Below are 13,860 nucleotides of genomic sequence, written 5' to 3' on the forward strand. Positions count from 1 at the left end.
ATTTTGCTGTGTTTTGTGTGTGTGTGTGTGTGTGTGTGTGTGTGTGTGGCGTGTGATGAGGGGAGCACATACGTGCCACATGAGCGTTGGAGGTCAAAGACAAGTCTGCAGAGTCAGTTATCACCTTAGACTTTTTCTGTAGGTTCTGAAGATTAAGCTCAGGTTGTCATGCTTAGTGGCAGGGACCCTTTGTTACCTGCTAGGCCGTCTTCAAGCCCTCTGTAACAACAACAAACAACAACAACAACAATAATAATAAAATAATACATTAATATATAATGTGTGTGTGAGATTCCCCAAAAGAGAGAAAGTGTGTGGCAGATAGCTTTAATTGTCAACTTAATGCAACCTACAGTCATCTAGGAAAAGCCTCAGGGTTGAATTGTTAACATTGGGTTGGTCAATAGGTATGTCTTTGGAGGATTACCTTAATCAAGTTAATTGATGTTGGAAGACCAGACCACTGTGAGTAGCACCAGTCCCTAGATAGGCGGCCCTGAACTGTTTGAAGAAATGAGTGGGAGGAAGGGAGGGAGAAGAACTAGAGTTCAGTTCCTAGTACCTATGTTGGTACTCAGTGCTGTTTCCTGACTTTGCAGGCATACACATACACAGTTGGCTCACATTCTCACACACACACATAAAAATAAAGAATACACTTACTTATTTTACAGAGATGAGTATCCTATTGGCATGTACACCTGCATGCCAGAAGAGGGCGCCAGATCCTAGTAGGAGATGCTTGTGAGCCACCGGGAGGTTCCTGGGAAGCGGACTCAGGACCCCTGGGAGAGCAGACAATGCTCCTACCTGCTGAGCCGTCTCTCCAGCCCCAGTATTGCACTCCTGAAAAGTGGCAAAATCAAGCTGTGCTCAAGCAATTGGGCATCCACATGCTCACTTCTCTCTGCTCGTGACTGTGTGTCAGCAAGGAGTTGAGGATTGCAAGGAAAGGGACTACCACTTCCAACAAAGCAGACTTTATTCTTGAGAAAGAAAGATGTGCTCAGAAAATCAACCTCAGACAGGAAGTGAACAAGTGAACGTGGTTTTTATTCAGATTCAGGTGGTGACTGTGTCTTTGTTGATTGGGGTCCCGTCTCCCAGGGTGGCTAACCTGAAAAGAACTGTGAACAGGAAATGCAGGAGAATGGAGTCAAACTCCTGGAATACAGAAGTGTACCTTTGTGTGAGCAAAGGTTTCTCCAGGGTGGATTAAACATGTAAACAAAGTCTTTTGAGGGTAAAACGATCTTAATTCCTTGTCCTAAACACAAGTTTTATAGTATGTCATACAAAAGACTTATGTCTGATATTTTTTACAGTACGATATTTCTAGGTGCTGGAGTTCCTGCTGCCTTGACTGCCCAACACAATGGACTTCTTTTCTCCTGAGCTGCTTGTTGTTGGGGTATTTTTGTTTCTTATCACGGTAACAGAAATGAAATGAGAACATGCAATATTTGTCTTTTTTTTGTCTGATACTTAACATGATCTCTAGTTCCATCCATTTTTCTACAAATAGCCATGCTAGCTTTGAATGAGAAGTGCAGTCCCTAGAGATTTTGATTAGACTAAGGATATATCTGTTAGATACCAAGGTAGCCACAGGACTTTGTCAATTCTAAGAGATATTTAAATATTGAGGATTAATTGCAGAATTCTTAAATTTCTTTTTGTTAAGAAGAAAGTCTAAAGTCCAGCAATGATGGCACATACCTTTAATCCCAACACTTCAGAGGCAGATGAGGGCAGATCTGTGTGAGTGCAAGGCCAGCCTGGTCTACATAGTTAGTTCTAGGACAGCCAATGCTACACTAAAAACAAACAAACAAACAAAAAAGTCAGCCTTTTTTCCTCTAACCGTAAATTGAATCTTACACTATACTTCAAAAAAGACCTATTCCTGTTGCAATTTAGGATGCAAATATTTTAGATTTTCTTTTTTGCATATCTTTTTCATATTCTATTTTAAATTCAATATTAACATTATACTTTATATTTACACAGACAATTTTGACATTGAAATTACAACACAAACTGCTTTTACTGATGCAACATTTTCTTTTCTTCCTGGGAGGAAAAATGACCCCCTAAAAGACAATTATCTATACGAACACCTAGCATCTCGATCAGTGTATTTATATCTTCTGAATTTGTCCAATGCATGGTTCTTATAAACAGTGTAAGGATGCAGCCAGTCCTGAGGAGACCTGATAAGCTAGGGTCAGATGGAAGGGGAAGAGGACCTCCCCATCAGTGGACTGGGAGAGGGGCATGGGAGGAGAAGAGGGAGGAGGGATGGGATTGAGAGGGGACGAGGGAGGGGGCTACAGATGGGATAAAAAGTGAATACACTGTAATTAATAAAATTAATTAATTAAAAAAACCATGTAAACGAATAACTTGCTTCTTTGCCAAGTTTCCCATGGGAAATAATTCGATTTTTTAAGGTTAAAAAAAAAAAGTCAGACTTTTAACTTCTAACCCAGCGCTCTATCCACTAGGTCACAACTTGTACTTTGTGATAGATTGAGACTTCTAGGGTCCATCAACCAAAAGCAAGGTGTACATCGCTGGAACAGACGATCAGACTCTGAAGAATGACGGGTGTGATGTACCAGTTAGCTCAGAAGTGAGAACCACATGAAGAAAACCCGAAAAACCCTAAAATCACACAGAGTGAATGTCAGACGTGATTTCAGGGTTCGGAGAAGGGTGATGGGGTCCGTCCCAAATGGCGCCCAGCATGTGGGACCTGGACCGGAAGGACCAAAGCAGCTCACCAGAGCCTGAATCCAGGCCCTGCGGCCGCAGGGGGCCCTTCCACATTACACCCCTCCAGCAGGTTCCGATCTCCCGAGCACAGGAAGAACCCGGAGCCCCGCCCCGCCCGAAGCCCCGCCCCCGGCCCCACCCAGAGCGCAGACCCCGCCCCGGCTCCGCCCAGCACGCCGGACCCCGCCTTCCCTGGGCGGCCCGCTGCGCAGGCGCAGAAGCTTCTGCGTGTGGCAGCCGCGGCCCGGCGGGCGGGGTGAGTTGGGGCCCAGCGTTTGGGGTCACTGGAAACCCCGTGTCTTCGTTGTGTCGTCGCTCGGGCCGCGAGGCCTCCTCCTAGGTGAACCAGCCTAGGAGGAAAAGTTTCCCGCGTCCCTCAGGTCCCTTCACAGGGCGCCGGGCGGCCTCCTGGGCCGAGCCCTGGCCGCAGCGGGAGGAGCCGGGGTCTGGGAGGGAGCCGGGCCGAGCCCGCACGTCTCGGGGACCCGGGCGTGCAGCCGCCGCCGGTCCCCTCGCCTCTCCTCGCAGCACATCCCGCTCTGCTGACGTGGGGTGCATCAGGCCCGAGGAGGAGAGCCTAGCCACGGCTTTCTGGCAACAGTGAGTGTTAGGTCAGGGGTCGACCCTACTAATTCCCCCTCTAGCTCCCTGACTTCTGCAAGTCACTTCACCCCTGCCCAGTTCCAAGAGTAAAAGGAGGATGGTGATAGTGACGCATCTCAAAGTGCTTGTGAGAAGGTTCTTAGAATGGAGTGTTTTCAGCACCAGGTGTCCAAAAGGAAGCCCTTTGCATTTCCTTTTCTGGAGAATTGCAGCCCAAAACTTAAACAAAACACTTTTGGACATGGGATGCTTGTAGCCAGTTGAAAAGCATAATATTAAATGAGTTAGCTGTACATCCTGTACATTAGAGACAATGCAGGAGTTAGATAATGTTTAAATTAAAAACTGAAGTTGATGTCTCAGCAAGTTGACCAAGCCTGATTTCAGCCTCCTCGACCCACGCGGTGGAAGGGAGAAGCTGCTTTGACCTCGTGAATGCAAAGCGAAACACTTAAACACGTGCACAGCCATATACAGAAAATACATAATTAAGTAGAATTAAAAAAAAAGCTGTAAAGTTTGATGTTTGGAAGACCTCACGAAAAAAAAAAAAAAAAAGGAATGTATCTGTGGTGAAGAGTTAACAAATCAGGCCTGAGACTTCTGTCCTTTGATGGCTCTGCCTGCAACCTCGGCCCTTGTTTGGCATCTGGAAACTTAGAGAGTTTGGGAGTGTCCTGATGTAGCTGTAATTGTTCTATACCCAACATTATATTTTTATGCCAAAATTACCAGTTACATAAAATCGCCGGACTCCAAGTGTCTCATGAGTTCCCCTGAGCTCAGATTGATGTTGCTGCTGGTTCCTCTTGAGGAGAGTGTGTGCCCGCCCACAGGGAGAGAGCTTGTGAAAATCATGGAAAAATGCCCCTTTCCATTCTAACCAGGTTGTGTGTTCATACAAATGCTCTGTGAAGTGTGCAACCATGTGAGCGGTCCTGTTCACTGCTCAGGGCCAGCAGAGCCTTGGAGATTTCCAGACACAATTTTGATATGAAAAGTATCTGAACGTCTAATACTTGGATGTTAATGTCTTTTGCTTGTTTGTTTTGCCTTAAGTGGAAGTTAGAAAATAAAGTTACATGGAGTTAAGGAATTATGGGTTGGTGTAACATTACATCTGTTAAAAAGATGATTAAAAATTCCCCCTCCATTACCAAGATAAGTTTGAGACAGTGGTTTTGAAAAAGGTAACAGGTTGTTTACAAAAGCCTGTCAAACACCTGGCTGTGAGTTTTCTTCCACTTGTCATTATCTGTACAGAAATCTTCATCTTTATCAAGGGTTTATCTGTTACAGGGTGAGATATGCTCGTTTCTCATGAGCTATCTTTCTTAGGTTCTGTTAATGCCTCTCTCTAGCCAGAACTTAAAGTTAATGGATGCAGGTTTGTAAGTTTAGAGGCCACCTCATGGTGGGAAGGAAGGAGAGGTGGAGGTTAAGGTTGAAAAGGGGTTGAAATGGCTTAGTAAAGTGCCCAGAAGTTGGCCAGAGAGAAGTGGGGTGGATAAGGGTAGTCCCAGTCTTACAAGACTTCTGAATACCTGAGAAAATGACAACGGGGGTTCGTCTAGAATTGGCTTCTGCTGTATGGGTGATGTAGTGTTTACTTACCTAAAGTTAAATGTGACCCCACAAATTTCTTTAGCCAGCCAGTATGAGCTTCCAAGTGAAGCTTTAAGAACCAGCTCTGTATTGAATCTTTTCCCATTCCCCATTCTTCTGTAGGAATTGAAGCATTTGCTGTGTTAGCAAGAACATCTGCATATCCCCTCCCTGTACACATAGTTTTAAAAAAAGATCATAGGAGAAACCAGTGTTAAAAAAGAGTGAAGAGCTGCGACAGATACAGTCCAAATAATGACTGACTTTCCATCCAGAAAAACAAAACAAAAACAAAAACCCCTATAGAGTACAGGTGAATCAGATAAGGAAGTCAGACTATGTTAGATAAAAGCTGTCAGGGAATACCTTTCTTAGTGATGCTATATAGGACAACTACTCATTGTGTTTCCTAGACACTGGGTGAGGGGTGCTGCGGTAACTGAGAGTACACACTGTTCTTGAGGAAGGCCAGAGCTTGGCCCCGACAGCCACAGCAGGCAGCACACAAGCGCGGGAGCTGGCGTCCTCCCTGTCTGTCCTCCCTGAGCACAAGCATTAACATGCACATACCCGCAGACATACACAGGCGTTAACATTGTTAAGATACTGTGTTCCGACCCGGGCATGGTGGCGCATGCTTTTAATCTCAGCACTCTGCAGGCAGGCAAGGGCCAGCCTGGTCTACATGGTAAGTTCTAGAACAGTCAGGACTACACAGAGAAACCTTGCTTGACTCCACCCACCGAGATATGCTTCCCAGAATGCATGTTTCCATGCTGATATTTGGATTAAAGGTCAAGCATGGTACATGTACACATGTGTTTTGTACGGTAGATGTACACAACTGTACATGTGTCTGTACATGTGTAATCTAGATGGTGTGTGAGCATTCAGTGGCCGGTTCTTGTGACCGTTGTAGATTTGTGTTTTGTTTTGTTTTGTTTTTCAAGACAGCGTTTCTCTGTTGCCTTGGCTGTTTTGGACTCGCTTTAGACAGGCTGACGACAAACAGAGATCCGCCTGCCTCTGCCTTCCCGAGTGCTGGGATTACAGGTGTGCGGCACTACGCCCGGCTAACCTTTGAAGGCTTAAAAAATTTTCATAACAAAAATTTAGGAGAAATTATGGTAGCTTAAAAGTAGGAAATAAATTCCCTGTCTGTACTCCATCTGGTAGTAAAGCCGTTAAACCTGACTACTAGGTTTACCCTTTGCCTGGCCCAGTGTGCGTCTCCCAGCTGCCACTGTCTGCACAGATGACAGGGTGAGGAAAGGGCCCATTCTAACAAATGGTACTCATTTCCTTAATGAAAACTTTATTTCTGAGACGTCACGCATGCAGAGGGCACGCAAGGCAATAATAATAAAAGTCATTGTACACAGAGCAGCTGGAGGGCAAACGTCAGGCGCTGGAGGCTGGCAAAGAGTGCTGGCAAGCCTGGTCTACCTTTCTACAAGCAAAGGGGAAGTAGACCCCAACTCAAAAAGACTATTTGTCCTGGCCCTCTGCTTGTTACCTCCATATACGCAAGGCTTGCTCTCTCACCTACTCTTTCCAGCTCATGTTCACATGCCATCCCTTTGTGGGTGACTTCAGCATAGGGATTTTGAGACCATAGGGGGGTAAAAACAGTGTGTAACAGAGGAGCCGAACGGTGCCATTTGAGGATTGACTTTATTTCTGTGAGAGCCTGTACCAGACTCTCCTGCATGCGCTACCACTGAGCTCTACTCTCTGTGTTGTATATTGATTTTATGGTTTATTTCAGCTGATTCATTTGACCAGTCTAGTTTGCAAATGCATTAAATATAGCTTAACTTTGAAGATTAAAGTATTGTTATTTTTCTTGAAACTTTTCAGTAAATAACAGATGCGGGTAAAAGATCCATCAAAAGATTTCCCTGAGAAAGGCAAACGAAATAAGAGACCATTACTACCTCATGATGAAGATTCTTCAGACGACATTGCTGGTAAATTGTGATATCTGCCATCTCAAAGAATAGTGGGTGAAGGAAGTGACAGCAGGTGCTTTTCAGTCAATAAATTCAGTACTTTATTTCCACCATTTTCTGGATAAGTCTTAGAACTAGCTTGTGTAGTTCCCTGCTAAAACCATTGTTGGTGTTCTTATTGGGATATTGTTTAAGTTCTAGGTATATTAAAGTTGTCATATTGTTCTTTCTCTTTTCTCATGGCTCATTAAAATTAAGTCTCTAAGGCACCAGAGAGGGACAGATGGTGAACCTTTTCGTTTGCTAACTGTAGGATTTGCTTGGCCTCCCCTCCCCACTCCCCACTTTCTTTTTCCCCCTTCTTCTTCTTTTCCTTCTTTCATTTCTGTATTGATGGGGTAGAAATAGCCCTACAGTCCTAGTTCCCCAGGGCTTTGCTTGTGTTAACTGAGTGCTCTGCCACTGAGCCACATGCCCAGCCCACAGAACATGCTCTGTCTCTGTCTCTCTTTCTGAGTCAGTCTCAATATGTAGCCTTTGCTGGCCTAGAACTCAGTGTGTAGACCAGGCTGCCTTGATTTCAGGAGCTCTACCTGCCTCTGCCTCCTGGGCACTGGGTTTATAGGTGTGCGTCACTGCAGCTAGTAAGCTGTGTGTCTTAAAAATAAATGTGGAATCCTTGTTTTCTGTTCTTGTCATTTGGAGGACAGAAGGGACGTGTTGGCTCTGTATCAGCAATTACAAACTCATGTGGAGTTTTATTAGTATTTAAAATATAGCACACTAGGCTGAATATAGTAGTATATGCCCTTAATCCCAACATTCAGGAAGCAAACACAGGCACATCTCTGAGTTTGAGGCCAGCCAGAGTTATATTACTGGTTTTTAATTACCTAATAGAAACTATGGACTGTAACAATTTTGTATTCAGGAATATCCATATAACCTTATCATATGAAATTTACATAATATATAATTTACAGAAAACCTGAAGGAAATTTACTTAGTAACATAAAATATATGTTATCTTGAATCCATACACCTATTTTTAAGGTTATCAGTGATTTCGGTTTCAGAAGTCTGAGTGGTAGCATCGAAATGTTCACATTGTCCTTCATAACTCATCCCAAGGTCATGGAGAAGATATATAGCATAGAATGATGCTTCACTTTAGAATTTTTAGTTATGAAATCCGTACAAAGTAATGCCATTTTGTAATCTGTTGCTCTGGACTGGCTGGTCACTCATCAGCTTTCCCAGACTGTCCCTTTCCTTAATGTCACTGCTCCTTGCTATTCAAATTTACATCAGAATTACTCTTTGGCTTTGTTGATGTTGATTTTTTATTTTTTATTTTATTTTATTATTTATTTATTTTTTTATTTATTTATTTATTTATTTATTTATTTATTTATTTATTTATTTTTTGAGCCATGGTCTCTCCCTGGCAAACTCCCTGTGTAGGTGAGGATAAGTGGAACTTCTGATTCGCGTGCTTCCACTTCCTGAGTGCTTGGAGTATAGGCTTGTGCCACTGTACCTGGTTATGGGTCCTGAGGATTAAACCCAGGACCCTGTGCATGCTTGGCATGCTTTCACAATTCTGAGAATTCTGGGCTGTAGCCCTGGGCTCTCAGAATTAGTCCTTTCAAGTCTGTTTTTATGGTTTGCTCTTATGTAAAACTGGGAATTTTAATGCCTTACATATTTCATTGTAAATACCTAGTGAGGAATGATATTTGTGTCTGAAATAGTCAGTGTGTAGCTGTCTAACTAACTTCTTTAGTCAATTAGTAGATGGTTGTGGGTTTGTAGTTGTAGTTTTGATGTGGATATCTGATGGAGAGAAATTAAAGTGTCCACGTTTTTGGAACTAATGGATTAACTGAGCCCTTAGGAGAAGAATATAATTATTTGAAGACTTTGTATATGTGCTTAGTTTTAGTCATTTTTCACCACATACGATGGAAATTGTTAAAAAAGATATTTAGGGACCAGGCAAAAAATTTGTCATGTGAGAATATTCATTAAGAATTCTGAAGCCGGCTGCTGTGGCACATTCCTGTAATCCCAGTACTCAGGGAGGCAGAGGCAGGTAGATCTCTGTGAGTTCAAGGCTAGCCTAGTCCACAAAGTAAGTGCAGGACAGCCAAGGCTACACAGAGAAACCTTGTCTTGAGAAACCAACCAACCAACCAACCAACCAACCAACCAACCAACCAACCAACCAACCAACCAAAAATAATTCTGAAAGTTCCAGTTCCTATAAATTAAGCCACCATTTGTTTTTCTTTATCCTAACAATGATGAAAATAGCTATATAGCAAAACTATTGTATACAAAAGATTTTATGCATCTTTTTATTTTACTTACTTATTGGTACTAGCAAATGAGCCCAGGGCCTGGTGTATGCTAAGCACCAACTCCCTCTGAGCTACATTCCTAGTCTAAATATGTGTTTTCCTGGTATCTCTTGCAGTACTGGGAATATATGTATTTGTCCGTGTCAATGAATGTCGTGTGTGTATGGATGCCTGTGAGACCAGAAGGAACCATTGGGTCTCTTAGAACTGGATGTTGTGAGCTTCCTGGTGTGGGTGCTGGGAACCAAACTTAGTCCTCTGGAAGAGCAGGAACTGTTTAATTAAAAAAAAAAAAAAGACATTCAAAGTGCAGGATACGTGATAGCTGTTCAGAAAAGAGTAATCTTTTTTGTTTGTTTTCCAGACAGTCTCACTGTGTATCCTTGGCTATCCTGGAACTCACTGTGTAGAGCAGGCTGGCTTGGAATTCACTGAGATCCTCCTGCCTCTGCCTCCTGAGTGCTGGGCTTAAAGGAGTGCACCACTAACCCTGGCTGAGTATATATTATTCTTAAATCTAGTTCTTATTTTGAACTAATTTTAGATAACATAGAGGTCTCATATGTCCTTTCCTGATGTTAACATCCTGCATCGCTCTTACACAGTATCAAAACTGACAGAACCAACCTTAGCTTATTTAGATGTCACCAGAATCACATGCACTTGTATGTGTTGGTGTGTGTGTGTTTGCGTTTGCAATTTTATTATGCTTGTAGTTTTGTATACTTCAGCGAACCATGCCTGTGACCATCTTTTATGTTGCTTAGGTATATCTATACCTCTGTCCTCACCCATAGCTCCTTGCAACCACTAATCTCTTCTGTGATTATTTCAAGAATGTTATGTATGTTCATTCGTATAACTGTATGTCCTTATGAGTGTCTTTGTTTTTGACTTTGTGCTTTTTAGTTGTTCTCGTTATAATGATATATGCTTTTCCTTACTGTCCTGGTTTGCTTTCTTTGCTGTGATAAACACTACAACGAAAATCAACTTGCGAGGGCTTATTTCAGCTTTTGGTTTATAGTTTGTCATGAAGAAAATCAGGGCTAGACAGAGAGACAGGCCATGGAGGAACACTGCATTTACTGGCTTGCACCTATGACTTGCTTTCTTACACAACCCAGGACCACCTGCCCAGAGATGGCACTGCCCTCTTATATCAGTCATTAGCCAAGAAAATGCCTACACAGTTGCCTACAGTCCATTCTGATGGAGGCAGTTTCACCATTGAGGTTCCGTCTTGTCAGATGGCTCCAGCTTAGGCCAAACTGATGAACCAACCAGCACACTTGCTAACAGTAGTGCTTTCACTCTGCAAGGCAGATCTTTTCATGTTGCCCCGTATTCAGTAGGGTTAACGTGCCCACACATCAGCTATGCTGTCAGCGTGAATCATGTGAAGAAGGCAGTGGCTGAGACTCTGTGGTCCGTTTGTTCCGAGTGTTTGAAAGAGAGAAGATTCTGTGATGGACAGCCAGTACTTCCTTCCGATGTTTGGTTGTGCCTCAAGTGTGGCTTTCAGGTAAGAAAGGGGTTATTTCTATGTACGTCTTCTATTATCCTTTAAATGCCTATTATGCGTTGGACTACTGGTGGGAGAGGTAGATTCATTTCACCTTTCAATCACCACTCCAAGGTGGACTTCAGGAGTGTTTAGGATTGAATAACTATATACTCTGTTAAGAAAGTAACCATCTGTGGCTCATAAATGCTTTGAAAGGGAACCTAAGGCACTTGGTCTCTTATCTGGATCTGATTTTGTCTTTTTTTTTTTTTTTTTTTTTTAATTTAGGAAATGGATCTAACCTTTTAGATTCTTTTTTAACCACCATCCCCCTCGCTTTTATTTTACTTTGTGTATGTGCTTGCTACAACACATTTGTGAATATCAGAGGACAGCAGGACAGCTTCCTGGAGTTGGTTCTCTGTTTACTCCAATGTATGTTTCAGGGATCAAACTCAAGTTGTCAGATTGACAGCAGGCACCTTTATTCATTGAGCCGTCTCACCAACCCTAATACAGGAATTTTCCGAAATGAAAAGTTGTGACACACATCCCTATACTTGGGAGGCAGAGGCAGGCAGATCTCTGAGTTCCAGGCCAACGTGGTCTACAGAGAGAGTTAAAGGGGAGCCAGGGCTACATGGAGAACCCTGTCTCAAAAAACCAAAAATGAATAAGTAAATAAATAAATAAAATAATTAAGATACAGAAATCGAGGTACTTCAGAGCTAGTAGTTAATTTAAGAGAAGGAACCCCTCAAAATAAAGCTTTATTTTGTTTTGTGTTTTTGTTTTGTTTCACTGTGTCCTCTCCAGCTTCATAGACTGGAGATGTTTCAGGCATTATGTTGCAGTAATTTCCAAAGTCCTAAGGAAGGAAAAGTATATGTCTTTCTTTTATTGTATGTGACGCTTTCCGGGACTCTCCCTCCCATGTAACTTGTGCGGGAAATGACTGCGCTGGCCCTGTTTCTATTCTCAGTGAGGCTGGGGTGGAGGACTGGGAAACACCAGTGGCCTGGGAGGGTGCTCAGTGTCTCGTAGTATATAATATACAGGACAGTGAAGGCATGCATTCCTAAATGACAGGCTAACCAGTCACCAGTGTTCATTACAGGTAAACACATGACAGACAGTAATTTATCTGCAAATCATTGAATTCGGTAAAAATCGGTATTCCTCTTTGAAGCTGTTCCCTCTTGCTTGAAGTCCAAACTGTGCTTAAGAATAATTTAAGATTTGGTCAATTTGAAAGAAATTTATGTGTGAATCATATGAATAGCATTCTGTTCATCTTCAGGGATGCGGTAAAAACTCAGAAAGCCAGCATTCCTTGAGACACTTCAAGAACTCTGGGGCAGAGGCCCATTGTGTTGTCATTAGCCTGAGTACATGGCTCATATGGTAAGTTCACTTTTGTTAGTACTTTATCTACCAAAAAACTTGGAGCATTACAAAGTAAAAGAAAGGTGTAATATCATTGTATACTTTTTTCTCATATACAGTCTATGGGATAACTTAAAAAAAATTTTTATTCATGAACATAAAGCTTAAAAAGATCCTATTTATCAGTAATATTTTCTTTGTACCATTAAGAAAAAAGTTCTGTCTAGTTAAATTTTTTTGTAATGAACTAATGCAGAATCCCAGTGTTCTAAGAGGAGGATGGTACTTTAAGGAGTCAGGTGGTTCAGGGATTCTGTATAACCCACACAGTGAAGTTTTCTAAATACTGTTGGAGCCAAATATGGTGTTGTACACCCATAATCACAGCACTGCGGAAAAACAAGCAAGTGATTGTGAGTTCCAGGCCAGCCTTGCATATATAGCTAAACCCTGTCTCAGAAAGACCAAAATCTGGGGCTAAATTGTTCAGAAGGTTAAGAGTGTATACTACCATGGCTGGAGAGATGGTTCAGCAGTTAGGAGCACTGGCTGTTCTTCCAGAGGACCTAGGTTCAGTTCCCAGCACTCAAAATAGTCTGTAATTCCACTCCCAGGGAATCTGATCCCCTCTTCTAGCATCTGTGGTCACTCCATGCACATAGTGCACAGGCATATATTCAGACAAGGACTTAAAGAATAGCCATTAAAATCGCCATAAAAAATAATAAGGCTTAAACAGAAACAGGCATGATGACGCACACCTTTAACCCCAGCATGTGGGAGGCAGACAGCAGGTGGATCTCTCTGAGCTGCAGGCCAGGCTAGTCTATGTTGCAAGTGCCAGGACAGCTAGTGCTGTAGAGACCCTGCCCTGGTTTTGTTGTTGCTCTTGTTTTATCTTGTTTTTCAGATGGGGTCTATCTACATAGCCCTGGCAGTTCTGGAACTCAACCAGAGGCTCTTGAACTCATACAGATCTGCCTGCCTTTGCCTTCTGCATACTGGATACTGCTAAAAAACAAAACAAAACAAAACAACAACTAAAACCAAAAAACCCACATGAATTGGGTACACGTTGGGCCATGTCATCCCTCTGCCTGAAATCTTATGACATTCTATTACACTTACGACCAACTGTAAGGATCTGTATGACCTGGCCCTTGCTTCTTTGTCCAGACATAGGGAACACCTTCCCCTCTGAGCTCCTGATTCCTGTACAATGTAAAGACAGAAGTTGTTAAGTGCATGCCTTATGTGTGATCACTGAAGGGGCTTTCATAACATCTGCTTTCATTCCTATTTTTCAGGTGTTATGAATGTAATGAACAATTATCAACGCATTGTAACAAGAAGGTTTTGGCTCAGATAGTTGACTCTCTCCAGAAACATGTTCTTAAAACACAAACAGGTAACTTAAGCAATTTGATAAAGCATTTTGGATTAAAATAAGATGTTTCACACTTTGCATAAGGAGTTCATAAAGAATATCTACCTTGAATAAATTATAAAAAATAAATTTAAATTTAAAAAATAATAATATCTACCTTTGATCCCAGTACTCAGCCTCAGAGGCCATGACCTATGTGCATTTGAGGCCAGCCCAGTATACACAAGGTGTTTCAGGCCATCCTCAAAAACAAAACAAACCACATCTTTGATTTCACTA

General features: G+C 42.4%; 1 protein-coding gene across 8 annotated transcripts in view; it reads left to right on the forward strand.

Annotated features, from left to right (window-relative positions):
- The first annotated feature begins 3,011 nt into the window (after nt 1-3,011).
- Nucleotides 3,012-13,860, forward strand: part of Usp45 (ubiquitin specific peptidase 45) — a 64,430-nt gene continuing 53,581 nt past the window's right edge. For 6 of the 8 annotated variants that reach the window (XM_055603281.1, XM_055603287.1, XM_055603284.1 and 3 more), the window contains exons 1-5: nt 3,012-3,034; nt 6,847-6,956; nt 10,654-10,826; nt 12,109-12,212; nt 13,502-13,602. In XM_055603281.1, coding sequence (XP_055459256.1) covers nt 6,857-6,956; nt 10,654-10,826; nt 12,109-12,212; nt 13,502-13,602 — 478 coding nt within the window. In that variant the 5' untranslated portion in view covers nt 3,012-3,034; nt 6,847-6,856. The remainder of the gene's footprint in view (nt 3,035-6,846; nt 6,957-10,653; nt 10,827-12,108; nt 12,213-13,501; nt 13,603-13,860) is intronic. The other 2 variants (XM_055603282.1, XM_055603286.1) reach the window with 1 other exon arrangement.

This window comes from Psammomys obesus, unplaced genomic scaffold, assembly GCF_907164565.1.
Source record: "Psammomys obesus unplaced genomic scaffold, mPsaObe1.curated_primary_1811, whole genome shotgun sequence".
NCBI lineage: Eukaryota > Metazoa > Chordata > Mammalia > Rodentia > Muridae > Psammomys > Psammomys obesus.